Below are 19173 nucleotides of genomic sequence, written 5' to 3'. Positions count from 1 at the left end.
TCAGGTTCATGGACATCTGGAGGACCATGGGTTGGCTTCAGTGGTCCTTAAGAAGAAAGCATTTTTTTCCTTTGATTCCCTCCCTATTACTTTACATTTTTCTTGTCACTTTGACTTTTAAGGAGACAAATTAGTCTTTCCCAGTGTTAATTGTAATTTTGTTTTGAGCCACACTAGTTTATATGAAGGAAATCATTTCCTGAGCCAATAAAATAGGGTGCAAGATTTTGTATATCTGTTTTTCTGGGGAGGAGTTGTATGGCTTTCCATAGATTCTCAAAGGGCAAGAGGAGTCATGAGAATTTTAGTTGGAAAGGCCTGTAAATGGATCAGTTTTCCCCCTCTACCTGGAATTTCTTGCAACTCCCTCCACTCTGAATAGACCCAGATCTGCTCTGGAGGGCCTGTGGTAGAGATGGGGTGGAGGGGCTGCACACTTAAGGGAATTTCCTTTGTCCAAGCAAAAGTCCAATTGTATAATGGTGGCTTTAGTCCTATGTCTGGTTTTGGGCTACATGGAACTCTTCCTCCGTCCAGGTTTTTTTTTTTTTAGAGAGAAAAAAATTAAGGGGAAGAATAGAGAGCTTCTGTGCCAGGCATGCTGTGTGGGCTGACTTCCTTTCTTCAAAGGTTGCCAACATGCTTTCTTCAGTCTTTAAATGGATGAACTGCTCCATCTTTGAACAGACAACAAGTTCTCAAAGGTCTACCCGAGCAAAGCAGCACCTGAAAAAAATGGGCTCTTCTCATACAGAAAAACCCAACAAGCTACGTGGCATATGTGGGAGAGATCTGAGTGAAATAAAACACATTTTATTCTGTTATATTGAATGGTTTTTTTGGGCGTGTTACAGACCGCCGGATTGCGGTGGTCTGGCTCTGCCTCCGCTTGCAGCGTCCGGGAGCTGCAGCGGCCAAACCGCACGGCTCCCGGATGCTCCGAGGAAGGAGCACGGAAATCTCGCTCCTTCCTGGGCCCCGGAAGAGACGCCACGAGGCGCTAGTCGTGCACTCGCGGTGTCACTTCCGGGGCACGACATGCGGACACACAGCATCCGCTACGTCAATATGGCGGCGGCCATGTGGAACGGCCGCCGCCATTTGTCACGGACTCTGTCCGTGATAGGGTTAGGGGCGTCTGGAAGAGATGCCCCTTTTTCAAACTGGGACGTCCTCAGGACGTCCCTAATGGCGGTCTGTAACCCGCCTTAGCTTTGCTTTTTCCACCAACCTCTAGAGAGCCACAGGGTCCCCATATCTGCTGTAAAAGTAAATGGTGGACTCTATAGGGAGACCACAGTTGTTGGTATGTTATGTGTGGATGAAGAATATGGGCATTTCTTCTCCACCATGAGCAGAACTTGGAAGTAACTATAATTTGAAGTTAATTCCCTTTGGCAATACAGTATCAGCATAACTATGTTCAGCTATTTTTGGATAATGATCACCAGAATTTACCAACTAACATGGCCATCAGCTATGCTGTCTGGGAGATTCTGGGAGCTATAGTTCAAAATGAACTTTCCCACATTCTCACTGATTGCAGTTGTAACTTAATAGGGAATAGCTGTGACTAACTATAACTCTTATAGAGATGTGACCTCACTAAATGATGGGTGAAGAATATCACGTGGTTCAAGCACTGGTTTACTCTGCTTGCCTTGTGATCTTTTTGTGGGTGATTAAAAGCAATAACAAGCCAGGAGGAAAGGAAATGTTGTTCCACAGGCTGGTAGCACTTAAGCTACCATGAGGTATGCTACTTTTTAAAAAAAGAAAAGAAAAAGAAACTAAGAGTAACTTAGGGCCAGAACAGACTGGCAAGTTAAGCCACCTTCTGGGTGGCTTGCAAGTACAGCATTTACACGCTCCACATTCCCAAGATGCCTGGAAGCCTGCTCAGCAAATCACACGGGGGCAACTTCATGACACTCCGTCGGCATGGCATTTACACACTGCACACTGCTGGAGCATCATAAAGCTGGCTTCCAGCCGCGGCATGAGTGGGAAAACCGGCTTTTTGCTGCTCTTTTTTTGGGCAGCTTCAGGTCAGATTGGAGCTGCAGCGTATGGTTGCCATGGCCCCAATCCATCTTTGGAAGGGGCAGCTTCAAGCCACCCCTTCTACCCATCTATTTTGCCTCTTAGTTACAAAAACAAAACGGAAGTGAAGATGTTCAAACTTGACATTTTTTTAAACTGGAACTACAGCGGACTCATGGGGTTTGGTTCCAGTAACCCCCATGAATACCAAAATCCATGGATGTTCAAGTCCCATTATATACAATGGATAGTAAAATGATGTCCTTTATATAAAACAGCAAAATCAAGGTTTGCTTTTTAGAATTTATATATATATATATATATATATATATATATATATATATATATATATATTTGAATATTTTCAAGTGGTGGATGTTTGAATCCATGGATAAAAGGTTTGTGGTATGGAAGGCTGACTGTATAATAGCAACTAGAAACTCCTTAGAGGTGTTGGAGGCAATGACTGTAATTAAGTAATTTTCTGGGCTTTGACTAATGAACCACTAGTTTTTTGGTGTGTGTGTGTGTGTGTGTGTGTGTGTGCGCGCGCGCGCACGCATGTTTTTAGATGACATATGTTTTTAGTCTGGTCCCTGACCTACTTTCATAAATGGCACTTCCTAATTTTTTGTTTTCTCTTTCATAGACAAAAGCTGGATTCAAGAAGAGAGAACAATCTTCAGCAGTTTCTGCAAACAAGAGTACTGCTGACGTGTCTGCTGGGGGTAAATGCTCATTCATTTGTTTCCTCTCACCATCTCTCTTTTTTGCTACTTCTTTTTCACATAACTAATTTGTAATGTATTTTCCTTTTAAAAAGACCCCATGGGGCCATTTTTCCTCCTGTGTGAATAAAGACTAAAATGAATGAATTGTCCACAGTTCTCTTGCAGTGCAGTAACTGTTGACTGCTTTATGATACAGCTGAGCAACAATGGACTGCCTTTGCTTTCTATATTACTTACTTGTTTACAGATGGGATATATACTATCAGCTTTGGGCCTGTCTTTCAAAAGTCTGTTCTAAGCTTTAACTTCAGCAGAATTGCTTTTCCCAAACTGGCATTACCTAGATGTTTTAGACTACAACTCTCGTTATCCTTCTACATAGGCTATGATGGCTGGGACTGGTTGAAATTGTTGTCCAACGCCTCTGGGAAAGACTGGTCTAAAGGCACATGATGACACCATCTTGTGGAAGCTTAGGAGGCCTGGGTCTGACCAGTGCCTAGAGGAGAGCTTATGGGGAAGCTTATTGACACCAATGAGCTCATTTTCCTGTAATGGACAAAGAATGGGATATAAATCAAAGAACTAAATATATAGTTAATGAATTGTTTCAAAGCCTCGGTCTCTTCTGCAGTGTATGAAGAATACCTGGAATAATGCAGAAACTTGCCCACCACAACTGATTAGTCCTAAAACACACATCTCTGGGTGCTCTAAAACATAGTCCTAGTTTCTGCAGCAATATTTAAATTCATAAACCTGGCTGGACTCCTGCATGAGCTGAGATTATGCTTCTGAAAATTCTCAGAACATTCTGCAGTGCATGGAGCTTCTTCGGCAGAGGTTCTTCTGCAGATATGGAAAAACTTCCCAAAGACAGACAGCATTTGTAATAGGTAGATTCATTTGGCATGGCATATTATGCAGCACCATACATCAAGATCAGGTTGCCATAGAAACAAAGACCTTCCCATGCTGTATCATTCCTAATGTATGCACATTTTGCACAAGCATATTATGGGCATCTCAATGAGCATTAAAAGGTAGTGCATTTTCTTTTTCACATCTTCCAAAGGAAAAATGCAACCCATGTTCCCAAGCTGAGGGAGAAGGCAGGGACTCAGCTCTGGACAACATGTGGCAACAGGTCTTTGTTTCACCTCCTTGTTCCTCTTGTATATATATTAAAGGAGGACGTGGCTCACCCACACCAAAAAGGGGGCAACTCACACATGTGCATTTCCTATGCATTTTACACTTGAGATATGCATATTCAGCTATAAAGTGAGAATTGGCTTAATAAATAGTGTAAACTAAAATGGACAAGGGTTATATATTTTGCTGGGAATCAAAAGGTAGGCTTAGTTGTCTTTAGGTTTCCTTATGAATATTCACTCATGGAACACCATTGCTTATATTCACTGAAGTCCTGAAGAAACTTCTGCCTATTTGGGGAATATTCTAGTGAAAGAGGAGCAGATGGTGTCTGAGGATGTGATGGAAGTTCAAAAGGTTGGACCAGCTTATAATTACATAATCAGTATAGCAGATGTTTAATTCACCCCTCCTCCTCCGCTGCTTAGCTTCTTCCTCAAGGAGAAAGGTGGGTAGCAGCACAGCCATTAGGGTCATACATTCACCCTTCCTCCTCCTCAGCTGCTCAGCTTCCTCCTCAGGGAGAGAGGCAACAGAGAAGTCATGGGTGGTGTGCATGCTTGCCCTTCCTCTCCCACTTCCTGTCTCACCTCCCCAAGTGGCCAGACCAGAAAATGGCTGCCTGGCAGCAGTGGCATACTCTGCCCATCATGCTCTCTGCCTGCTGCCTCTCTGGTTCTCCTGCCACCCACTCAGGCATGGGAGACAGCACTTTCCCTCCTCCTCTCTTGCCTTGACTTTCTTCTCATGGAGAGAACCAGGATAGTGGAGAAGAACGGACAAGTTCCTAGTGCTGCTGCAGCAGCAGCCAACATGCACACAGTCCCCTACAGCAGCAGGAGGGCCTGACTGGGTATCAACCCCCTTTGAGTTGTCATCCAGTGAATTCCCTTAGTGCTACCATTTCATCCACAGAGACACTGAGTGCAACTTGTGAACAACAGCTAACCATGGCACATGACAGCCTTCTTTTGAGATAACATTTCAGAAGTACTTAGTGATGTGTCTGAAGTTCCTTGGGGCATGTGCAAGCCCTGTGAAACACAAGAGGTAATCTTATACTGAGTTTGACTACTAGTCTGTCCATCTCACTACTGATGACACTGACTGGCCATTGCTCTCCAGAGCTCAGAGCTTTGAAAAATTACTTTTTTGACAACTGCTCTCATGATGTCTCATAATCTGCACCACCTATAGTTCTTCTGGCTGATGGTTCTGGGCACTGTAGTCCAAAAAATAACTCCTCCAAACTCTGACAGGGCTTCAGGCAGGATTCTTTCCTAGCCCTAGGAATTGAACCTGGGATCTTCTAGATGCAGAACTCAGGCTGTGTCTGTAAAAGCAAGAATACCTTCATTTCTTCTTCGTGGTCTCTGCGAATCATACCCGCTTTATCATTCTTGTCCACACCTGTTTACCTCTTTCTCTTCCGAGAATCCAAGGCAACACTACTGTTTGGAAGAGGTGCTGCTTAGGTGCTATGTGTCTTTCCACATCCCCTCATCTGTGCTTAACCATTGAAAAGACTTCTGCATAAGGAACTGTTTTTAAAATGTGATTCTACATAATGAAACTCCTGATCTAACTGCAAGCCTGCAGTAACATCTGTCATTGGTCTTTTGTGCTCACCTCTCTGGGGCTTGAATAACTAAAAACATTTCTCAAGAAATGGTTTTAATTGCACACCCTGGTTAATTTTAGTTGAAAGCAAAATTTCTCGTGGGTGCAAAATATTGTGCACAGCATTATATTTAGATGCATTTTTCTATAAGATGTATTTTGCAATTGTTGTTTCACACCTGCATTTGCCTTGTGCTGGTCGTTTTAGTGGGCAACCCGTAAGCATAATATAGGGAAGTGGATTCTCTGCCACCTGCTTTTGGATTTTGGGAGTATTGGTGTTTCTGCCCACCTGCCTATCCCAAAGCATGGTGCTTGGCATGCTCCAACAGGGTCTACAGCAGGAATGGACAACCTATGGCACTGCAGATGTTGCAGGAGTATAGCTCCCTTCATACTTCACCGTTGGCTTTCCTGGCTAGAGCTGATGGAAGGTGCAGTCCACCAACAGCTAAACAGCTACAACCAAGGTTGTCAGAAATTATTTAGGACTAGTAATTAAGACTAGTAATTAGAACATCAGTGACATCAGTAGGGGAGTGCAGGGGATTGTGTCCACACTGGGTGATACCTCAGAAAAGGGGTGACACCTGCTTGGGTCCTCCTCCTGCTTGTGGGATGAGAAGGGGCAACTGGGCCACTCCTGGTTTCACCGCATTGGTGGCTCACTCATCAGAAGGATGTCGACACTGCGGAGAAGGGGTGAGCATGCCCTATTGGTTGACACTCTCCACCAGCAGCCCGCCCTCACACACTGGGAGAAACCAGGTCTGGAAATGCCATTCTAGGACATTACATGTCATTGTATTTCCCATTTCTATGTATGGTTGTGAAAGCTGGACAGTAAAGACAGCTGATAGGAAGAATATCAACTCATTTGAAATGTGGTGCTGGAGAAGAGTTTTATGGATACACTAGATCGCTAAAGAAAAACAACAACCAATAAATGGCTACTAAAGCAAATCAAGACTGAAATCTCCCTAGAAGCCATGATGACTAAACTGAGTCAGTCATACTTTGGCCATAACATGAGAGGTCATGGGTCACTAGAAAAGACAATAATGCTTGGTAAGGTATGACCACTTTCCAGATGGATGGGCTCAATCAAGGAAGTCACAGCCCTGAGTCTTCAGGACTTGAGCAGGGCTATTGATAACAGGGCAACTTGTAGGTCTCTTCATTCATGGGGCAACCAAAGGTCAAAGTCAATTTGATAACAGTTAACAACAAAAAAGTGTCAGCTTGGCAAAATTTTGTGCTAGCATTGTGGAAGTGTCCCTGGGTTGAAGAGGATTTGGATCTGGCCTAACTCAGCTGCTCCTGCATGCTGCTTCCCCACGAATGGTTTTATTTGCTGACATATCTTATTCAATAGAGTCATTCAGTCAGCAGATTATTCTGCTTGTAGATCTCTGAAATCAGCTGGTGGAAGAATGGCATTTCTGAAGACCAACAATGGCAAAAGAGGGTAGTGCCTAATCCTAGCATCCTACAGTCAATGCATTAGGTTTGCACTGCTTGCTCATGAGGCACATGCATGATAAAACCATGTTGTCAAACAATGTGCTACCTTATATTTGCCTTGTATCAGTCTTATGCATAAAAATGAACTTGGATGGATTTAAAAAAACAGCTTTGGAGAAAGTTTTTGTACTCTGCCCAAAAGCTATTGAATCCTTTCTTCTGGATCACAACCTAAGGCAGGGGTGCAGGAAATGTGGTCCCAGCCTCAATTTAGAGCCCTCCCAAGTCCTCCAATCTCCCCAAAGTTCCATAACCCTCTGCCCATTTTAATTTTATTTCTTTGCAAAACCCCACCCCAACAGTGTTAGTCACCATTTCTACAGTGGGGGTTTACCTGTGAATACACCTGAATCCCTTTTTTTAAAAAAGCAAAAAATCCCTAATCAAAAACTGACTCAAACCCACAGAAATCAAAACTAGAGTTAGGCTTACAGTTACTATCTTTATTTAATTTTCTTTGGCAAATGTGATGAGGCCCATCTCAAGTCCATGGAGTTGAAAATTGGCCCCAGTATCTGTCATAGTTGCTATCCTTTGGTTTACAGCTTTACAAAAGAGTAAGAACTTGGTATTCATAACACTGATAATATCTCCCTGTCCGACTCCCTTTTTGGTGTCTTGTTGAAAAGAGGTGTCACAAGTGCTAGCCATGTGCCTGTGGCATAATATGACCTTTCCTGTTTCAATAATGCTTGCTTGTTTCACAGCGCCTTTACCAATTATGCTTTGCCTTTGTGTAACTCCCTTCCCCCATTACTATATGGGTTGGTGAATACAAAGAGGTTTAGGCAGAGGTTCAGCAACATCCATGTTTCCATTTGAGGCCTTTAATAAAGATTTTAAAAGCATCTTGCTTAATATTTAAAGGGGAAAAATAATAAACATTGGAGTTGATTTAGGCATTCAGGTGATTAGCTTGAGTTGTCTGAGCAGCAGGAATTCAAAACACATCCTTCAAACAGGAAAAAAACAATCCCCATTAGATTTCCAATTAACATGCAACCTGTTGTTTCTTAGCTGTCGCCCCCACCTGGAGTGATGATTATGGACCTCAACAAAGGAAGATTTCACTAAATCCTACAGTTCGTCTTAAAGCAGATAGACTAGAAATGGTAAATATCTCCCATCTATTTTTTTTCTCCCTTTGTTCCTACTGTAATTTGGTGACAGAAAGATCCTGAAATACATATTTTAAAACAAAATTACTATTTCACTTAGGTAAATAATTTTCCCATTAAGCTTATCATTTGCAGTGTTGAGTCTGCACCATTGTCTGATAAAATTATTTAGCAAGTATTGAAACTGGCTGTTTTTAGAATTTCATGCTGCCATTCATGCTATGATCTCATTTTGTTGTTTCAGAACCGCTTCATTTTGTGTATCTGTGTATAAATGTGGGAACAGTGCAGGATATTAACATAAAAACAGCATGCACATTCTGGCCAAAAACTCACCAAGACAGCATAAGGTTTCCAGACAGTAGAGCCGTCATTTTCTGTTGGTGTTTTGACTCCAGCAGCTTCTATATGTGAAGAGGCAAACTACTTCTTAAAGTGAAGAGCAGGCTGCCTTTTCAGAATATTGAGTTTCTCAGAAATATCTAGTCACAGATAACTATTACTTGTAATGAATTTTTCACAGAGAAGAAGATACGATGACTGCATGTACATTGCAGAATTAATGCAGTTTGACACCGCTTTAACTGCCATTGCTCACTGCTATGGATTACTGGGATTTGTAGTTTTGTGAATTATTCAGCTCTCTGTTAGAGAGCTCTGTTGCCAGAAAAAACTACAAATGCAGGATTCCATAGGAGCCATGGCAGTTAAAGCAGTGTCAAACTGCCTTAATTCTTCATGTGGTAACAACCTAAATTATATAATAACTGTAACTTAATAAGGAATAACTTCACTTCCTTTGTGGTATAACTGTAACTTTTAAACTTGTAATTTATAATCTGTGACTTTTAAAGTTTTTTTTTAAGTTGTTAATGGGTGAGTGGAGTCACTAAGTGGTAAAAGAAAAGTGTCATATATGCAAGTTCATACTGTGTTTCATACTGCTTCCCTGTTCTGGGTGTTGAGGCAGAAAGAGGTGGACAGGAAGAGTGCATTGTCTAATACAGGCCAGTGGCTAGCAACATTCAGTTATTTCTCCCCCTGCTAAAAAAAATAGCTAAAAGGTGGGATGTAATTATTTGCTCATTTTCATTTTTACCCATAAGAATGGGAAAAAAATCAGAATTTTTCTCCCTATTGGGAAAGAATGCAAAACTTTTCTGCATTTTTAAATTTTACTTTTTGGAACTTTTTGGGACAATTTCTGAATGGTTTACAGAAAGTAATATATTGTGTGCCAAATGCAATGCATAAAGACTTTATTTTTCAGGGGGGGAAACAACCAGTTGGTGGGAGGGATTTGACATAGATAAAAGTACTAGATATTTTCCTCTCACACAAACTAGTAGCAGCTGGCAGATTTTTTGACAGGTGGCTTGACCTGTCCTCCTCAAGGACAAAAACACTGCCAAGCATCCTATTAAAGTGACTTTTAATTTGGCATTTTACTTTCCATGATGTGTTTTTAAATCTTAATGTTTTGATTTATTTTATGTATTGGTGCTATTTTATTGCAAGCTCTGTTGTGTCCCATTCATAGGGCAAAGCCAGGATGTAAATCAAATAGAAGGATAGTTGAGCAGAGTTAGAAAAAGAAAATGTATGTCAGAAAAGAGTTAAGTTAGAACATATTCTATTTCTTCCTCATGGGACACATGTGTTTTCCTCTTAGAGTAATGGTAACATATTTCTTAATTTTTAAATTTAGTATGAATTTTCTTTCTTTTCACAGTTGCCAAATCATTTCAAAACACTTTTTAAAGACTGTTTCAGTTGTGTTTTTGTACCTAACAAACTGAAATTTTTTAATTCTTTATAAACAGCAATTTAGAACACACCAATACTTCCTGCTTCCCTTGTTTTAGTTGAGCCATAGGCTATAACTTCTGATAGATTAGCAGTTACGTTGTTGTTGTTGTTGTTGTTGTTGTTTTAAAAAAAACATCCTGTAAGCCAAAGCTTGGGAAAGGTACTTGCATGTAAATCCTATTGAAATCAATAAGACAAGTTAGCTGTGTACTTAACTCATATCTTATTGATTTCATTGGGATTTTAGTGTGATGCAGCTTTCTTTGACTTTGGCCTTTGTTATCCCTCCCATATACACATACTCGTTCAGACTATTTCTCTCTGTTCATTTAGGCCAGTTTATTTCTAATGATTTCTAAAATTTGCAATAGATTACTCTAGGCCTCCAACCAAAGTAATTGGAAGCTTCTTCTTTTGGCCAACAATCATAAGTCCTTGGTGGCTACAGCATGAAATTGGTCTGTTTGTTCTTGTTGCCAAGTAAAAGAATTTCAGCAAGGCTTCTTTGGATGGCTTGAGACCTCACACATTGAGTGAGAGAGACCATGTACTAAGAAATGAATAGGAGAGTTTGAATGATTCAGGAGCTGAAGAAAAAGGCTAGATTTTGGGGGCAGTGCTGAAATTGCTGCATTGTTCAGTTTGGAAGTGTCCTCCTACAACTTGCCAGGAGTTTTAACAATCTGTAAACCCATATCCTTTTCCTAGCCCACATTATGAGTAGAGATACACTGCAAATTGAATTTTCAATCACATGGGCCAGTCCCTGGTAGACATGGTACAACACTATAAGCAGGCTGGTGGATGGCCCTTTGTGGTGCATACATAGGAAAGCCCCTGCTTTGAGTTTATTAAATATCTTGGCTTCATTGGAGCATGCTTGAGATAGACAAGCCAGAGGATAGATGATTGGGGAAAAATTAATTCTGCTTTATGCTTGTTAGGAATTGTTCCAAAATCTATCATTGCAGAGGAAGCAGGATTTCAGGTAGATTGAGATATGGAGGAATATTGATTCATTGTAAATTTGGATCAGGGAATTGTACACATAAGGACAGCCTTTTTCCTATGGATAAAAAAAAAAAAGTTGTCTGAAGAGCAATGCCCATCTCATGATTCAGAGGTAGTAAAGACAAGTGTATTTTCCCAAAGTAGAGTGACTGTATCAAAGCCATTTACATTAGCCAACCAACTGAACATACAGTAGTTAGGAGGGAATGTTGAAAGTAGATTTAAAGGCTTACTTTCTTCCCATACTGTGCACCAGAACTACTGCTGCACTGCAGAATTAACACAGTTTGACACCACTATCATGTCTCCATCCTATGGAATCCTGGAATTTGTAATTTGTTTTGACACCAGAGCACTCTGAAAGCTAAACAGCTCACAAAACTACAAATCCCAGCATTCCATAGCAATAAGCCATGCCATTTAAAGCACTGCCAAACTGCTTTAATTCTCCAATGTAGATGCAGTGCCAAAGTGTCCACAGGCTAAACTCTGGAGGGATATTTTGGGTTCCTTCTGATCCTGTGTGTGCCAACTGCCACTGTTTTCAAAGACTAGAGATGACAATCTTGTTATTCTTTAATATAGTTTTTGTTTCAAAGTAAATCTACCCTCTGGAGATAATTTTGGGGCAAAAAAAAAATACTTTCTGCCCAAAACTTTTTTGGGGAGGTTTTTGGGGAGCTCTGAGGAGAACCAAAAACCAAATGGAGCCCATCCCAGTAAGGGATGCATGTGGCCTGTAAGCCATACAATTTTCTACCTTAATTTACACAAATGTTTGTTTTGTCTCAGTATCAGAATCCAGTAGAATCTGTCATGACTTCATAAATGTATTTCTGTGATGGCTATGTAATAGATTGATATTTGAGTTTTGAGTTATGTTCAGTGTGTGTGTGTGTGCATCCATATATATATATCATGGTTTAGTTTAGTATACATGTATAATGGTATGTGAAAATTAATGGGAGTTATTGTCAGTAATAAAAAAGGAAGTTGTTGGCTCTAGCTGGAGATAGTGCCTAGTTCAAATATGCACAGATGTGTAGAGGAGGATTTTTCTCAAAGCAGCCTTGTGGGAAAAGGAAAAACAAGGCAAGAACGAAAGTTAGTAAAGGGAGGGCTGGATGGATTGGCCTAAAATGGGTACTAGGTAGGAATGCTATGAAATGGAAACAAATCAGAGGGAAGCCCATGAAACTAAAGGGTTGGGGGAATAATTAACACCTTTATTATTCTGTAACAAATGACATTTGCAGGTAGATTTCTGCAATCAGAAATGCCCTAATCCACAGTTCCATATTATTGTCACCTCAATGGCCTGTTACAGACAGCCAAAATAAAGCTGCTTCGAGTCACAGTGGAGATATGGTGTTTCAATGATGCATGTGTCCTAAGAGTCCAGAAGTCACACCAAAGCCACGCTCCAGCCCTAAGGACTGGAGCATTGCTTTGGTGTGGCTTCTGGACTCTTAGGACGCATGCATCATTGAAACACCATATCTCCACTGTGACTCGAAGCAGCTTTATTTTGGCTGTCTGTAACAGGCCAATATCATCATGCTTATATTTTGTTGTTGGTTTTTGTTGTTGTTGTTGTTGTTGTTGTTTTTTGCTTTTTTTGCCACATCATCATAAACTGGCAAAACCAAAGAGATTCCTCAGAGGTCTGGTATTCGTTATAGTTCAGGACACTTTAGCTCTGTTTGCAGCAATAACAGTAGCAATAATTCTTTAAAAAAGTAAATTCAGTTTGTAATAATTTTCTGAATAAACTGTATTTTCATTACACAAAACATGATAATTTTATATCACACTAAGTAGGGAAGGTATTTCTACCATACATCAAAGGAGTCACAGACAGAATAGGCAAAGTGGTGAAGAAGCAAAACCTCCAAATGGTTTATAAACTGACCAATAAAATCCAACAAATGTTATGCTCAGCAAAGGACAAGAGAGACCCTCTCACAGCCACAGGAGTTTACTGCATACCATACAGCAGTGGACAAGTCTACATAGGGGCCACCAAACGCAGTGTGCAAACACGAATCAAGGAACATGAGAGACACTGCAGACTGGGTCAGCCGGAAAAATCAGCAGTAGCAGAAGACATTACGAACCATCCTGGGCACAAAATGCTGTTTGAAAATACTGAAATTCTGGACCATGCCAACAACTATCAAATCAGAATGTACAGGGGAGCCATTGAAATCCATAAACACTTGGACAACTTCAATAGGAAAGAAGAAACCCTCAAAGTAAATAAAGTTTGGCTACCAGTCCTGAAGAACACCAAAACCAGGACTCAGCAAATGCAAATGAGAAACCACTTTTTCTGGCTTTCCCAGAAAACAATGATCACCAATTAGCAGACACTAATCCTCTTTTGCATATCCTCCTACCCTGAGGAGGCCATCAACAACAGAACAATACACAGATTAACATGGGAATAACTCCTCCTCACTTAGGGTCACACAGTATATATATACCCACTCTCTTCCAGGTTAGCATTCTCTGAAGATTCTAGCCACAGATGCTGGTGTAACGTCAGGAAGAAACTCTTTTAGGGCTATGGCCACATAGCCCCCCCCCCAAAAAAAAACCCCACAAAAAACTATGGATGCCAGCCATGAAAGCCTTTGACTTCAGATATGTTGCTGTTTGCCTTCAAATAATTTCTGACTTCTGGTGACCCTATCACAGGGTTTTCTTTGGAATATTTTGTCAGCACAACTGCTGGGGTCCAACAACCACTGTCAGCAACTCAAACGAGTCCTGGGGTTAAATCAGACCCTTGTAGCAGAGTTGGCAATTTCCAGAAGCTGAAGCGTGGCTCCAAAGTCCAATTGGGATGTCAGCAACTGGATGTCTTCCAGGAACTGCAGCAATGCAGGAACCTCCGGGGACACACAGCAAACCAATGCTGTAGCTTCTTCTGATAAACCACCAGAGAAACAAAGTCCCCAAAGTGCTCTTTATTCACAGTGCTATAATACAAATCCAGATCTCTAAAACTCCAAAACATACCAATCCAACTCCTACTTCAAACCCACAAGCTATCCCTTGTAACCCCTGGGTTTATATAGTCTCCAGACCAGTCTCCCAAACCCAGTGAGTTCAGGTGTGTAACCATGTCATGTGTCTCCTGTGCAATCCAGACACATGTTTCATCTTCCATGGCTACGTGCACTTGGACACTGAAGTGTCCTTGAGCCAATAAGCATCAGCTGTGCTTAATCAACCTTGTCCTTCTGCTGAATGCTCATGGCCAAACACACACATCACGCATTTCCCTGTGTGCTGTGTTTTAACCCTTCAAATCCCTGACAGATTTGTTCCTCTGAAGCTGAGAGGGTATGACTTGTCCAAGGTCAGAAACCAATGGGTTTCCATGGTCAAGCGGGAATTTGAACCCTGGTCTTCTCCAATGTCATTGTCCAATGTTCAAACAATGACAGCATGCTGGTCTCAACATTATACAGAATATGTGTTGTTGTTGTTGTTGTTGTTGTGTGCTTTCAAGTAATATAGCATTTTTCAATTTTTCCAAAATTGGCTTTGAAATTTCTGGAAATTTTACATCTCTGGTCTAGCTTCTACCCAGAGCAGGTAATCCAGGGTTACAGCATTCTCAACAGAGGGCTCTCAGTGTGGGACACCCTACCATTGAACCTCATTGGTTCCATTGTTGGGTTGCTCATATCACCAAGAGGTTGCTCCTGATATTCAACCCAAATCTCAGCTCATTTAAGCCTATCAGTAGCAATAAAGAGCCAATATGGTATAGTGCAGTGGTTTTCACACTGTGGGGTGGGGCCCCAGGGAAGATGCAAGAGTTGCTTTTGGAGGGGGGGGGCAAGACTTGGAGGCTCTGATCTCTCTTCCTCTTCCTCCCCCCAAACTTTTTTTTTTCCTACTGGAGAGAAAGAGAAAGGCAAGGAAGGTGTTTGGAGCCTCTGCCTGAGGGAGAAGGCGGAGGAGAACTATTTCCATATAAAATGTTAAATTATGAATATACATGAGCATGTGAATGAAAATACACACAGTGAACAAAAAAATACTCATTTATTACAAGCAGGGAGGGCGAGGATAAAAAGTTTGTGAAGTTTCAGTGTAGTGTTTTGAGTGTTGGACTAAGACTCTGGAGGCCAGGATTCCAGTCCCTGCTGAGCCACAGAAACCCACTGGGTGATCTTGGCCAAGTCACACACTCTCAGGAAGACATTAGCAAACCTCTGAACAAATCTTGCCAGCATAACCTCATGATAGGTTCAGCTTAGCGTCATCACAACTCAGAAACAATTGGAAGATACACAACAAGAAAATGAAGGCTTGATAGATCTATACTTGCCTTCAAAGGCAGAAAAGAGCTGCCAGCCTTTGCCCTTTTAACCTAGCATTTCTCTGAATGTATTAAAACCAACTTTCCCAAAATCCAAAGTACATATTTGATTACTTTCCAAGAGAATGTGAACAATGAAATTATGTAGGAATTATGTAGGAAGTTTTGCTAAAGGGATCCTGTTGTCCAGATTTTCCTTCTGAGTTTGAATCAGGTAAAATATTGCTTTCTTTCTCCTCTATACTAGGTTTATCTTCCCGCAGGTATCAAAGTAGTTGACGTTTTCCATTACTACTAATTCTTGCTTTCCTGAAACATCTCCAGATTGAGGGGCAAGTGTTTGGGTCTCAAGGATTCCCCTGTTATTTTCAATTGCTTTTATCAAGGTGCTTTTATCAGTTATTTGTCGTTGTTGTCTGCCTTTGTCACCAGCTATTTGCTGAGATTATTGTGCAAGAGGAGCTCATATCTGCTTTTATGATGCTTCTCTTTTCCCCTTTCAATGACAGTCAGAGTGGAACATTAAAATATAAACTGCTATGGGCGAAGAGTGCCATCCACTTAAAAGATCTTATGATTTTTGTGCCTGATATCAGCTGTGTTTGAAAAACTGGTTTTATAATTTGCTCTTTTCTTTCTTCCCCAACCCCTCACCTTTTTTATTTTTTGTGTGTGATTTAGAAGGACAAGTACTAATGCAGCCCAAAGAGTTGTACTTCAAATCACATATGCTACTTTAAAATGTCTCACTTAAACTCAGGTGCTGGGAAACTGCTGGGAAATTGCTCTGTGTATAATTTGCAAGTACACTTTATCCCCTGCTTATGATATTTTGATAGGTGGCCCCACCTGCCAAGAAGGAGTATAATCCAGTCTGCAGTGCCACTGCATATTTTCTCCTCCATTTCAGCAGGAGCCAGCCAGAATGAGTGGGGATGTTACAGAGCAACTGGGCTTGGATTAAAGCTGAAAAGCATACATGCTCTCACTTGGGCATCACAATTGTCTATCTACATGGCATTTTTATTGGCAGGCATGGTTACTCAAGCATAATAAGGAGGATGGTTTAGGCATACTAGAAATGATAAAAGTGTTCTTATGTTCCTGCAGCCAGCAAACCTTTGAGTTAGTGTTGTACTCTTCTATTCCCTGCACTATTCTGTAGGAAAGAAACAAAACAGAAGCAACAGGGTAGATAGAACCGTAGGGCTAAAGAGTTTATTTTTAAAAGTGGACATAAAAAAATGGAAGGATGATGTTAAAGGGGAAACAGGTCTGCCAGACTGGATTGTTACTTGCTTTTAGTGTGTATGTGTGTACTTACAAAAAGGAAAACAGATTCGTCAAGGACTTAGTCTTGTGCAGGAAAGATGACAAAAGAATCTTGTGGTAACTTAAAGATTTAATTATCTTTCATTGATGACACTGCTCCCAGCTGTCCTACTACTTGATGCGGAAGTACCATGCATACCAGATTCACCAGACGCACAAGACTAGGTGGCACAAGGCACAGAAATTCCACAGAAACTACCTTCTTGTACTTACTCCAGGCAAAACTTCCAGAAAATGGCCAGGGATGCCAACTTTTCAGGAAGCCAAGGACACCAAATTCATCAGATGCATAAGACTGGATGGGAGTCATGCTACAAATCACAGAAATTGCCCAGGAATCACTTTCTACTGCCATTTCAGGCAAAACATCTGTGTTTTGGAAAATAGCTCACAGTGCCAACATTTCAGACAGCCATGCTTACCAAATTCATCACTTGTAGAAGAATAAATGGGAGTGATGCAGCAAGCCAGAAAAAAAAAAAAATAGGAATCGGGACCAAATTTCTAGATATTGTAAAACATGCCTGAAAATGACAAATTTCCATCAAGCCATGTCTGGATGGGCACAAGGAGGTGATTCCTGTGGAATGTTGTGGCTTTTTACAGTATACACATCTAGTGTGTGTGTGTGTGTGTGTGCGGTGAATTGCTCTCCCATCTTTTACAGGATACATATTTTGTGTATAAACCAGTGGTAATACAATGCAAAGTTACAAAAATTACAAATACAGTAGATTACATAATTGTATGTAGAAGAGAAGTAAAGTAAATCAAGGCACATACCAGGAACTGTTAATTTCAACAATCTAATTCAGTAAATCTAATTACTATTAGTCTTCTTCTTTAAATCAACCATCATGCCAGAATGCAACCTGGAAAACTTCCCTGTAGAATGTAAAGACCAAGCAACATGGGATATACAGTAAGAGAAATAAAACTTGTATGTGAGAGTCAGAGTGACTCAGCAGAAGCCAATAGAGAACCACACAGGTGTGAATGATAAGACAATTAACAAGTGCTGAATGCCAAGGACAAGAATTGCAAAGTGGATAATTGAACACACCTGACAATTGTTAAGTGGTCAAGGCTGAGATGATGAAATCATTAATTGTGGGATGAACAAGGAGAACCAATGGGAATGATGTACACGCCTACTGGGTGGAAACAGACAACAGTAGGTGGTGCCATGATATGGCTATAATAAGGACTATACATCCCAATGCATTTTGTGGGTTGTAGTGGATTGTTGTGTGGGTTGGAGTAGTGGTTGTAGAGTGGATTGGAGAGAGAGGAGTTGAGTATTGTTTGGAGCTGTGTATATAGTAGAATAAAGTAGATCTTTTATATAAGACTACTGAGTTGTCTGGTGTCTGGGGTGAAGCTTCAAGAACCAGCAGGACCCTGGTGAAGACTTCTGTGGAGGCAAGAGTGAGAAGGCTTGGAGAGTTTGTCGGGGTCTTCAGCCTGTTCTCTGCAACTCTTGCAAAGATACAACAACTGGCCAAAACTGGTCAGCGTGGTGCACAACCAGGTGGTGAGTTCCAGGCCAGGTGAAGAGCCACAACTCCCATCATCCCTGACAGTATACAAGAACCAAAAATATACTGTCATCAGCAGAAAGATACACTGTGATTTATCTATGTGACCACAAGTTGCAGGGGGAGAGGAATGGAAGCAGTCATGATGCCCAAGTACACTCTTCCAAGAACACTCTGGGATCCTAACCTGTTGTTGAGCCTGAATCTGGCCCTTGTGTATGACCTGCACTGAATAATTTCTGAAGCACTTTACCAATGATTTGTTACGTATTTTTAAATTGCAAGCTTGCAATTCCATTGTTAACTTATAGAGACGTAATATAAAGCATTTTACTAAACACTCAAGAGGGGCAAATTCATTCCATCTTACTTTTGGAGGGGGACCTAAGGAACAGGGCAGGTCTTATTGATGCTTTTTCTTCCCTTCTCTCCTGTTGCTAGCTTTCACAATAGCATTTCTAACATCTGTGCTCCTAGTCTAAACCATAACAATGTATGTTTTCCTGCCTGCACATGCAACAGTTGGATGCGCATATCCAGGTTGTGGAAGAGGCTGTGCACATAACAGTCCCATTATTTGAAGAGATAGAACATTGGTGTCTCAAAATACAGCAGTAGTGCTGTGTTAGAGATGATTAATGTAGCAGACAGCCCTGCCATGTGCCCTCCTACTAGGCTAGCTCAAAACATTTTTCAACCTGAGATGAAGAACAAGATAGCACTTCTACCCACTCTAAATATAAAAGCTGACTGGACTACTAATTAAATCTGTTTTCCTTGCTGATGATGGAAATAGATCAGTGATGATGCACTGTAGAATGAATGTTGTTTGACACCACTTTAAGTGCTGTAGCTCTATCCTTTGGAATCCTGGGATCTGTAGTTTTGCAAGGCCTTTAGCTTTCTCTGCCAAAGAGTGCTGGTGTCCCACAAAACTGCAAATCCTAGAACTC

General features: G+C 41.1%; 1 protein-coding gene across 7 annotated transcripts in view; it reads left to right on the top strand.

The window, feature by feature from the left end:
• STXBP4 (syntaxin binding protein 4) overlaps nt 1-19173 on the top strand; it is a 184959-nt gene that overhangs the window by 39832 nt on the left and 125954 nt on the right. For all 7 annotated transcript variants that reach the window (XM_042447227.1, XM_042447228.1, XM_042447233.1 and 4 more), the window contains 2 exons: nt 2693-2771; nt 8091-8185. In XM_042447227.1, the coding sequence (XP_042303161.1) occupies nt 2693-2771; nt 8091-8185 (174 nt within the window). The remainder of the gene's footprint in view (nt 1-2692; nt 2772-8090; nt 8186-19173) is intronic.

The sequence above is a fragment of the Sceloporus undulatus genome, chromosome 2, assembly GCF_019175285.1.
Source record: "Sceloporus undulatus isolate JIND9_A2432 ecotype Alabama chromosome 2, SceUnd_v1.1, whole genome shotgun sequence".
NCBI lineage: Eukaryota > Metazoa > Chordata > Lepidosauria > Squamata > Phrynosomatidae > Sceloporus > Sceloporus undulatus.
The sequence above is the reverse complement of the archived record's forward strand: the minus strand, read 5'-3'. Positions and strand labels throughout refer to the sequence as shown.